The sequence below is a fragment of the Lipophrys pholis genome (assembly GCF_963383615.2).
Source record: "Lipophrys pholis genome assembly, chromosome: 15".
Classification (NCBI taxonomy): domain Eukaryota; kingdom Metazoa; phylum Chordata; class Actinopteri; order Blenniiformes; family Blenniidae; genus Lipophrys; species Lipophrys pholis.
In genome coordinates, this window is record NC_137642.1 from 8046885 (window position 1) to 8058337 (window position 11453).

At 40.5% G+C, this 11453-nt stretch overlaps 1 protein-coding gene across 1 annotated transcript in view; it reads left to right on the plus strand.

Moving 5' to 3' along the window:
• The window catches only part of bicc1a (BicC family RNA binding protein 1a), a 71358-nt gene extending 66974 nt beyond the window's left edge, over positions 1-4384 (plus strand). Inside the window, exon 21 of the mRNA XM_080481427.1 lies at positions 1096-4384. Within this exon, the coding sequence (XP_080337553.1) occupies positions 1096-1223 (128 nt within the window). The 3' untranslated portion in view covers positions 1224-4384. The remainder of the gene's footprint in view (positions 1-1095) is intronic.
• Positions 4385-11453: the final 7069 nt, after the last annotated feature.

Sequence of the window (11453 nt, forward strand, 5' to 3'; positions counted from 1 at the left end):
GCAGATGTCAAACGGTGAAACTTTCACTACATCTGATTACAACTGAGAACAAATCTTCTCAAACTGCTCCATATGGAATCTTAAAGGCTCAGGCTCATGGCAACAAGTTTGCCAAAGCTGCTTCCACCAACTTGTAAAGATGTGAGAAAACATGTTTGAGTAATTTGCAGCAGTAAATTGGATTTGAGCAAATTCTTCTCAGATGAGTGTGTCGATGTTGCTGCAGCAGCTGCCGCCCCGACGCTGAAGTCGACTCTGCCCTATTGTTGCACCCAATCCATTGTGATTGTGGTGGACGTCACACTTCATTAATGACATCAGTTTTTTTTTTTTGTGGGGGGGGGGCATCATAATAGCTGGTGTTGTTAGGCTGTTTAAGTTAATCACACTCGGACTGGGATCACAGGCTTCTTGTCATGGGTATTCTGTTCATTTAACCTCCGACCAGAGCCCGACAGTCAGGGCAGCGAGGGGAAATGTCAAAGGCGGTGCTCTGATTATTAGGAAGGTTATACAATCCAAAGATTTGTTTTTTGCTGGGCCAACTTTCCTCCTGGCTGACCGACTCTACGACTTCAGACGGCGAACATCCACGTCCGTCAGGTTCTCCTGACTCTAAGTTTCTGCTTTTCAAGACGAGATAGAGTACCAGTCAAGGCAATCCAGGTTTTTAACTTCCTGCCGGCCTGCCAGTATAAAGAGCTGCTGGCGTGAGCTGTCTGTCTCCAGTAATCAGACGGAAGGTTTATGCTGGCAGCAGCCAGGCTATCGTATGAATAACTCTGAGATGAGTGCTCGTCTGACATTTTTTTCCTGAAAGCATTTTGTCTAAACGGCTTTCGCAAAGCCAGATGGACACAAAGAGGGCCTTTGTTGATTTGAGCAATTCTTTAGTGATATGAATGTAATTTACATGTCATTTTTAATCAAAAGAGGCTGAAGAGAAATGTTAACATACTCCTTGGCCGTATTTATTTGAGCCGCTGCAGTTTCCCATAACAGCGCAACAAGAAGCTGCCCACATTTTAAAAACCATTGCTGATGTTTTGTGGTAATTGTGTGTTTCTTCTTTGTTGGGTTTTTTTTTCTTCTCAGAATTAAACAAGAACCGAAGGAAGCTTTTTGAGCCACCCATCAGGTCCTCCTTCCTGGAAGGGGGAGCGAGCGGCCGCCTCTCCCGTCAGTTTCACGCCGACATGGCCAGCGTGAGCGGGCGATGGTAGACGCGCTCAGACCTGCAGGCTTTCCCACAAAACCGTCCATGAAGGAGAGGAGAGTCTCTCAGTGGCGCCCGGGTTTCAGCGGTTGTTTACCCGAAAAGACTGTTCAGTGTTGCGATGCCATAATAGTATAAATATATATATTTGTATATGTAAAAACAAAGCCATAGCCACCTGACGTACCAACCAGAATTAAAAAAAAAAAAAAGAAGGGATTTCTCAAATGTGTAGGGTTCAGTGTTCACTCATTGTAGACCCACAAGATCTGTCTTGGAGCTTTTAGCTATGAAGGGCAATGTTACAGTTCTGCAAAAGGGTACCGTCTAGTATTTCTGTCCACTTTTTGTTCAAGGGAACAGGCAGAATGATTAGTACAATCATTTTACACATCGATACAACCTGCGTTTGTATTTAGGCTGTTTGTATCAGTGACATGCACTTTAATAATACTAGATTTTTGCCTGTGAGAGCCTTATTCCTTAAATTGAAAGAATACATGTGCATTTTTTTTTTTTTTTTTTTTTTAATTATCATTATTATTATTGCATTAAAGCACAGATGCATTTTGTACCACACCAAATGGAAGCACTTATATATTGAGATTTGGAGCGCCACCAAATGAAGTGCAAAACAGGTTCAGTGCACCAAAGTGATCAAATTTAACACACACCAAAGGAAAAGCTTCAGTGTGGCCTTTTAGCTGCCTTCTGTTTATCAGGTGGTGGACATTCCTCTGAGGTCAGTGTTTTGTCTTTAGTTTGTTTTTTTTTGTTTAGCAGCAGTTTGTGTATGTATTTCTAGACAAAACGAAAAAAAATTATGTATTTTGTATTCATTATGCATTATGATTTATTTTAGTTTGTATTACCATTTTAGGCGAATAAGTGGAATGTTTATTGATTATCAGTTTACAATGTGTATTTTTCTGGGTTTCAATGATTTTTGATTTTTAATTTTTTTTGTAAGTATCTTGTACTTTTTTTTTTTTTTGGCCATCTGAATCTGTGGAGCCATAACATGGCTGTGCCATTCGACAGCAGCGGAGACGCGAGGCAGTGAGGCTCAGCCTCGTAGGCCTCACTCCAATTGTGTCAACAAGGCATCTTTCTGTGGTTTTTCCTTTGTTTGTTTATAGTACATGCTCTTTTGTCTCATTTTTTTTTTTTTTGTTGTTGTCAGCGATGGCCTCCCTGTGACCCCGTCCATGTGCCTTAAAGCTCACAAATACACATCTGGTACTTGAGATGTGATACCAGGGCTTAGTGCCTTCTTTTTTTTTTTTGTCTTTTTGTATTAACTGGCTGCTCCCCTGTGAGCTAAAAAAAAAAAAAAAAAAGACAAACCTCGTAACAGAAAAAGGCCGTGCCTTTGTTGCAAAAAGTGCCAATGTATATAGCTCGGTTTTTTTTTCAGCAGGGACATATTTCATTAGGAAACACTAATATTTTGGTCTGATCCTCCTCTCCAGATGGGCGCTGCATCACACAAAAACTCGGTTTTCCCCCGGCCAGTTGGTATCGGTGAGCATTTCTCTAATACACAGATAAGAAACTAAAGTCACCAGGGGGTAACTTGTAAGATTAACAAACAAAAATCTGGAATTTATGCCATCAGTCATGCAATCTGATCGCTCCCGAAAAAGCTCTTATTAAGCAAACGTTTAATAAAGTAACGGGATTTCGCATGCAGCAGCAGAGTCTGTCATTACAGCTCATATTAGTCAGGAACCGTGTTCAGTTATGGGTTTGGAAAAGAGAAACCTCATCCGTCTTCATCAACTCTGGAGAGACGCAAACATTATTTTTTGCCTGCTTGATGTTCCTAAAAATATATCGGGAGGAGTAACACTACAAGCCCAAAGATTTTCCAACGTCACGAGGACGCTTTAAGTGCAATTAAGTGCTTCATTTTTGGTTGATTTTTTTATTTTTTTATTTTTTTTATCATCGTTGTGTGTTTGCCGCACGATGAGCACAAAAGCTGAGGGATTTTCTTATTTTGGTTTAAGTGAAAGTGCTGTGTATAAAATTATATTAAGAAAAAGGAATGTACAGGACACCTCTGGGAAAACATTTCTCTCGCCAAATTATTCACCGTAACAGCCGTGCTTATATCAAGTGAAACAGTCAACGTCGGTCACTTATCTCTCTTAGGTTTTTTTAGGGTTCCCTTTCAAGGTGCTTTTTGTTTACCACCCTCAGCATCTGATTTGAGCCATTTTCAATGTGGTTGTCAAGTTGGTAAATCTATACTAATTAATAATATGACATGGTTGCTGATGCCAACCAGGTAATTGTTTTATTTTTCTTTGAGAAGAAAACGAAGAGAGAGAGAGAGAGAAAGAAAACAAAGCATATATTGCAAGGGATCCTTGATCCTGAGATGAAACCCGGGGCTGGTTCGGCCTCCCATCATCATGGTACTGCATTGAAACTGTTGAGCACTGATCTTCTCAGTGCTGTGACTCGTGTTCCTGCCTAGCAGACATTTGTTTTCACACTTCACCTTGTTTGGATGCGTTTGCTCTGAGGGCAGAAGAGGTTCTCGTCTTAGAAAATGAATGTTGTTTAGGAAAATGATTGTTGCGTGTTGTTGCATCTTAATTACGGATCCGTGAAGGGAATCACATAGTCAAAAATGTTTACTGCCAGCCTGTCTATTCATTGCCCTTAGTAGAGTAGTTTCACGATTATGTTTTTGAAGTGTTGGTATTAGTCCATGTTGTCGTTCCCAAAGGGATTATTTGAAGGAATCTTTGTATTGCAATCGAATGGTACATTTATAATAAATGTAAACCACTAAGGAAATTATGTATTACATACCTTTTGTACAATTTTTTTCATCCTATGCAGCCATTGTATTTTTATGTGAGAAAGGTACAAATCTGCATAAAGTTCCAGGGAGGAATTTGTGTATAAACATTGCCATGTGGCCAAAGCTCTGTTCACTGTGGCATCTGTTGATGCTACTGTTGTTCTAACTGTATTGTAGTACAGACATAAACACAGGACGTTTTTGGAGAAATTGTCGAGCAGGCAGAAAAAAAAAACAAAGTTTGTTCAAACATTCAAACAATATTATGAAGGTAATAAATGTATGCAAACAAATGTCTCCTTTTGTTTTTGTTGTCTGTAAATCATGCGGAAATTAAAATCGGAATGTCTTCACTGTGTCATTGTGGCAACAACAACGTGCAATCCCTAAACGGGTTACACTTGAAAGTGGTTATACAAACCATATCGTATCCAATATGGGTTAGTGTTCTCTCTTCCGTGGAAGTTTCTCGGATTCGATTCGCAACCTGTCCCTTGTGTCCCATGCCTTTATGGATGGCTCGGTAGGAGGAGCTCCAGCCCTCCGAAACCCTGGATCGGATAAATTGGTATAGAGGATGAAGTGATGGACTGTCACAAGAGTGAACATAAAAATCTAAATGTCATTTCAGCGTTCAGAAAGTCTGTTGAGCATCTAGCACATTAGTACAATAATGTCTAGTTGATAGAAACTGTCTGTCGTTTTGAGTCAAATGTCCTAATATGTAACCAGCCTACCTGAAAGCAGGAGTGTCAAACATTTCTTAAGGACACAACACTGAGACCCAAACTGAAATATCTGTCACGCTGCCATGAAAGATGGCTCCCTCGTTGCTATCAAACTCGCCTTAAATTCAAGCCGTCATAGTGAGTTTTTAAAAACACACATATTGCTAAAGATTTTATTTTTTTCTTTCCACTCACTGTGCGACAGTTTTATTCAAATCGTCCTCATGTTGAGATTGTAGTCATTTTCAGTGGTAAATGTTTGGTTTTGTGAGGATATTTTCATCATGAATACAATGCAACACAACAAAGACGTTTTTTAAAGTTTAGATATATAGATCAATATGGCACTATTTTACTGCTCTGGTCGACACAAGGCGAAACTGATCTGCCTGTGGCCTCTGATATAAAATGAAGAAAAAGTTCCTTCCCAGAGGGCAATGCTTAGAAATCACTGGTGTCCACTACCTTATCTGTATATTTTTGTAACTTGCCTACCTCCACAGGCTTGTCAGACACACCAGATGGCTATCAATCCATCCGGCTATACCGTTTAATCCAGCTAAGACTAAGACGGGGCACATCCTGGACAGGTCACAGGGCAAACATGGAAACACTCATGATGTGAGCAATTTAAATACACCAATTTCCCTCAAATACTTGTTTTTGGAAATAGTCAAATGTTCCTATGTGTCCACTGGAATGCCCTGAATTCAGTCCAGTTAAAAAAAAAATTATTCTGCTCAAAAACAAGCATTGGCTTTTAACTCATTTTTAGTTTCTATTAAATTACTGGTTGCTTGTCCAACCACACACCAAAGTTACTTTACCTTCATCACATATACGTCCACACTGGCAGTAAACCAAGTGAAGTGACATGTGGTTACAGTGACATGACGTCTAATCCACCTCAGAGCATCTGCTTAATCCAACAAAATGAATCTGTGGCTGATGGAAACACTCACAAAGACCATGGTGTAATGAATGAGGGCAAATTCCTTGTACGCTATAATCTGTTATTCAACTGACTGCAGGAACACTATTTGGCATTTCCTGTTTGTTTTTTTAAGGCATTATCCTGGTCACATAATCCAAATGGTAAGTGTTTTAAGTATGTGATGTGCATAGATGGACAACTCTCAAATAAATTTAAATGTTTTGTTTATTGTTAATATCCCCGCTATCTTTATGTTAGGATTCTATCTGATTTAAGTTGTGTACCTTTTTCCTACTTGTGTGACAAGAAATATCTAAAATTTCACAATCTCTTGTGGTGGGATGGATCTCTGCAATGTCATTTTACAAAGAGCAGTTTAACTACCGGTAAATTAGACACCAGTGTCTGGAGAGAGCCATTTTAGGTTGAATCCCTCGTTTCAGTCTGTTCAATGCACATCAAAAGCACAAGCAGTACACATAAAAACCACCAGGGGGCAGTATTGCCACTTTAAATGACTCCTGACCGGTGGCGCTGGAGAGAATGGTTGCTCAGCAACAGATTATTAAATGTTTGGAAATGATTAAAGAGCCTTTTTTACAAGATGGGTCCTTGTTCAGGGTACATAAGGCCGTTTTATTCTTTCCTCTAATAAGCTGCATCTTGTATCTTTATTATCTGACGTCAGATGTGTAACTGTAGAATAATGCCATGTGATGTAAGTCTATTCAGCATCCTGTGAGGATATATAATCATTTGTGCAGCCGTATTGATCCTGACGCCGGGATGGTGATTCACTTCATTACGGGTAGCGACAAACCTCATCCACGTCCAGAATATGGCAGCAGATTAATGTTCAGGTGGCGCATGGCAGGCAGGCGCCTGCAAAAAAAACAAAAAAAAGTCTCTCAACCAACCCAAATGAGCCCGTAACAGAAACAGGTGGTGCCACTAAACTCTTGTTCTGTGGAAGCTTGTGACTCACCCACCTTCTCCTCCTCTGTCATTAATTTCAACAGGTGCTTTGCAAAGTAAAAACCAAACCGCCTTCATGTTTATATAACAGCAGAATACTGAATGAGATGTAAATACTGGTATGTTGAGATGCAGACGCCCGACGGCAAGGTGTGGGAAGGATGTTGGGGAAACATCCATTAAGGGTGTCTGCTGCCAATCTTCATATGCAAAACAAATCAACGCCAGAATAAAATATCTTTCTTTTTTTATTTAGTATAGTTCTGTCTTGAAGTACATCTCTTTGGAGTCAGAAAACACACACAAAAAAAAAACAACTTGTATTTTCCTTTATATGTTAAAAGAAAGATGCTTTTGAATCACAAATGTCAAAGAGCCTCTTGGTCTCTCCCCTGCAATTATATGTCCGACACAGCTGGCAATCATTCTCAGGGCCAGTGTCACTAATTTAAATTCCATCTTCCTTTTTGTGAGTGATGGGTGGGGGGGGGGGGGACATCTAAATTGCAGACAAGACAAGTTGATGGGCCTTTTATCACCAGACCCGCCATCCATTTATTCAGCATCCCGCCTGGCAGCCTCCTCACGCAAAGACCAGCAGAGTCCACAGCTTCACATATTGTTCTCATGAGCAGCTTGCCTCTGCAGGAAAGGTGTAAATGAGAGGAGCTGCGACTTGGTTGCTACCTCACCAAATCTGGCTCTCATCCAGCGGACAATATGCTCACAGCGGCTGAGAGGTCTGGCTTCAAGCGCCTGTTTCGTTTGTTGTTGTTTTTTTAAATACAGACAAACCTGCAACCTGCAAGAAATCAGACTTTCATTTTCTGCAGCGCTTTGTTTAGCAACATAATTTCAGAATACATTTATATATATATAATATATAAAATATTATAATTTAGCCCTGTTGTTGAAAATTCCAAATTTAATTGGTATGAATTCGCTTCTTGCTTTGAAAAGATGAAACTTTTGGTTCTCATCAAATTAAATCAGTTAGAATCTAGTAAAGGACATTTTTGGGAAAATTTAAAAGAAAAAAAAAGTTGAATTCACTGCATTGTGTTTCCTAGTGTGTGCACTAAATGTGAGAATAGTTATTTTTTATTAAATTATTAGATATTCTTTCTTTAGCTCACCACACAAACGCTGTTTGACAGGATCTTTCTGTTCATTAATCAGCTGGTTTTAGCTCATAATCCACCATTTGCTAGAAAAAAACAAAAAAACAACCGTATATACATATACATATTAAATGATACTTGTTGACCAGCAAGCTTAGTCATCTTAAGAAAATGTTGGTGATGTATCGTGGTTTGCAGTAGTAGTAGAAGAACCCAGGTTTGAGTCCATATCTGGAGCTTTCATTGTGTAGTTTACTGGCTCCGGCCTGAAGTGTGAAGTTACTTAGTGAGTCTAAATGTCACATTGATGTGAAACGGTGTTTGTGTAATTGAGTGTTTTGCTGAATTTACCGGAGTCTTTCCACCCTTTATCTTGAGGTTGTATAAAGTATAGAAAATGGATGCGTTATATAATGGTTTAACTCTCCTCAACGTGACAAGTCCAGGCCGACGTGGTCTTTCTGTGCGGTTTGCTTGTTCTCCCTGTGCAATATGTGGTTTTTCCCAAGTTACCGCCCACAATCTGACCTGTGACTGGACTGTTGGCCTGTGATTGCAAATATATGATTGGATAGAATGATGCACTATAGTTATACGACTCTCATGGTGCAGAGGGTGACCTCTAGTGGCTGTAATGATATGAAAGAAGCCACGATGATATTCAGCCATCAAGTTCTCAAGCTTTAGAACACCCAAATATGGAGGTTGTTATGAATTTAAGGGATAGAACTAAAAACCGGGATGCATCTACATCCTGTCAGTTCATCGTCCCTTCTGCTCAATCCATGTAGCAACCAATACTTTGATAATGGCTAATAACATAACTGACAGTAATATAATAACTTGGGCTATTTTGGATGTAATAAAGCCAATATTGTAATAACTTGACACTGATGTAATAACTTGTCAATAGTGTAATAAAATACCAGATTCTTTTTTACAACCATAGTTGAAAGAGAGTGCTGAATCGTATGTATCCTGAATGAATTACTGTGACAACTGTCCCATCCTTTTGATAAGCAAACTGCACAAAAATTTCCCAATAAAAAAGCTTTTAATTCCACTGAATGCAGCTATATTTATGTAATATTACAATATTGGCTAGAGTTAGTACATTCTCAAATTTTTTATTTTTTTTAATGCTACTTTTTAATGTAATAACTCAACAAGCCGATCCCACCTGACGAAGGGATAATGCAGGGTACAGCCTTTTTGAGAATGTAAAAATAAACACAATTATCAGGATAAAACTCTCTTGCACGCAAGTACAACATGTAAACGCCACATCATCAAAATGACCTATCGACCGAGCCACAATCTGTGTGTATGTACGAGCTGTATGTAAGCTGCAGCCTGCTGTAAACCTGATCACAACAAATTGGGTAGAAAAGAATTGATGGATGGAATGTTTGAACAAAAAGAAAGTAGCCCATCCGTCTTGAAAATCTGAGAATTGTTGGCTTCGTACAAGTTAGACCAACGTGAGAAAATGTGTTGCTTGGAGGTGTATTTGTTTACCTTCCTTGCAGAATGGTGCGAGCAGCCCGTCTGTGCTCAGGTAGTTAATCAGCTTTTGGTGCTGCTGCCACATATTTATCCCTCCATCTAACACTCTGCAACAAAACAACTAAGCTTCTTTCCCAAATGTCAAAGTATTCCTCTAAGCTTCCCCTTTATTTTGCATGCAATTACTTCTAGATTCATTTTTATTAATCGATTTAGTAGAAACTGTTTTTTTACGCGCTCTTCTGATTAAAAATGTGGCCTCTCATTGTATCAATGCAATTTATTTGAAATTCATATAAGCTCTGATTTAAATGGGATTGTAGTGGAGTCCCAGAGACACATATCTCCATTATCAATTACGTTGCAGTTAAGCTGAGGCCAGACCTCACACTGCAAATCAATGACATGCTTCATCCCATGCCCTAAAATGCCAGACAAACGTGTTTGCAGTATGAAATGACACACACACATTGAGCCCTGGGGACTTCCTGTTTTCTGCTCATTTAAAAGATTGTGGCCTGTGCCCCATATCCCGTCTCACAACTGGCCTCCACTATGAAAAGTGATGTGTGGTGACCGCGGGCAGTATGTGGGTGTGGAGTATATTAAGGTTAGTGTGTGTGTGAGTCATTGTGTTTTCTATATGCTGTCTCTTGATTTTTCGCACCTATTTGGCTTGTTTTCTTACAACACCCTTCTCCCTGCTATTTCTCCATCTGTCACTCTGGGTTCATATGGCCTCAGCACAGCAGAGTTGGCAAAACCGGGTTGGGCGGCCAATAATGCGGAACAACCTTAAGGCTCACAATGTGCATAAACACAAACGGGCCCTGACAGTAGAGTGTGCACAATGAAATGCAGAGTAGAAAAGCAGATTAAGATAGAGAAAGTGAGTAAGGCGAAGTGAATTTCAAAGAGGCAAAAAAGAAAAAGACGTGAGGACTGTGGGTGAAGGCGGATGGAGGATCAAGGAGGGGAGAAAGGGGGGGAGGGGGTTGGACTTGGCTTGTTGTGTGTCGCGCTCCCTCGTCCTGCTGCAGCTCTACTGGAAACACTGACGCTAACGCAGGGCGACTCTGGCTGGAGGGGACACGGGTGGGTGGAGTGGAGTGAGGGATGGCAGTCAGGATGGATGGAGGTGGGATGAGAAGGAATTGCTCAGAATCGGTCAGCCGCCTCATCCTCCACCTCCTCCTGCTCCTTCCCTCCTGTAGATAAGCACTGTGGGCCAAATGAGTAAATGAGAAGGGAGGAGGGTGAAGGGGTGAAAGAGAGAAAATGATGCTGGTGTGCTTTTTTCTTTCTTTTTTTTTTTCATGGGGTGCTTAAGGCCATTAGCTGTGCTCTAGTTGTTTTTGTTTATATTTTTGGTCACTCCTGTTGGACTTCTGATGAGCTGGTTTATGAAATTACAGAGACAAGGTGGCCTTTCAAACAGATGCTGTGTTAATCTGTGGTAATCAGTGTAATGCCCTTTAATCAAGCCATCTTAGACAGCAGGAGGGGTGCTCATAAAGCCTCATAAGAGTGAACATATGAAAATCCAGCACCCAACACATGCACACAAGAATAACGTCACTTTCATCTATTGATTCTGCATATAGCTGCATCACCTCAGACACAGATGGTGGTGTGTTTGCAGAGACTGTTCCACGTTCCGACCTTCACTTTTTAATGAGTTGTATTTCACAAGCAGGAAATTTGAGCCAGATGCAGCGATGCTCTCTCGAAATCTGAGCATGTAATAAAATATCCAACCCTTCCGTGGTGCGTTTCCTATACCGAATATGAATGCCGCGGTGATTAAAAGCTTACCAAGAGTTTAATTCGCCTGCGTGCCATAACCTCATTTTTAATCCTGCAAAGTGCACGAAAATACTCACCAAGTAGTTTACTGGGGACCATATTGTTGTTTATCTCTCATTCCCTGTTTTAACTTCATGATGCATAAGTTAGGGTGGCTCCTGCAGTTTCTTTTCCCCGGCCATATATAATGCAGCAGTTCGCCCTGGGTAGTTTTGATCAGCGTGACTCAGGGTCCCCAAAGGCGCAGCTGCACGATCCGCTGTCCACTGAATAGATAAGCACTCAGTGGCCTCTCTCTCTCTCTCTCTCCCTCTCCTCAGGGCGCCTTGTATAACACCGGGACAGACAA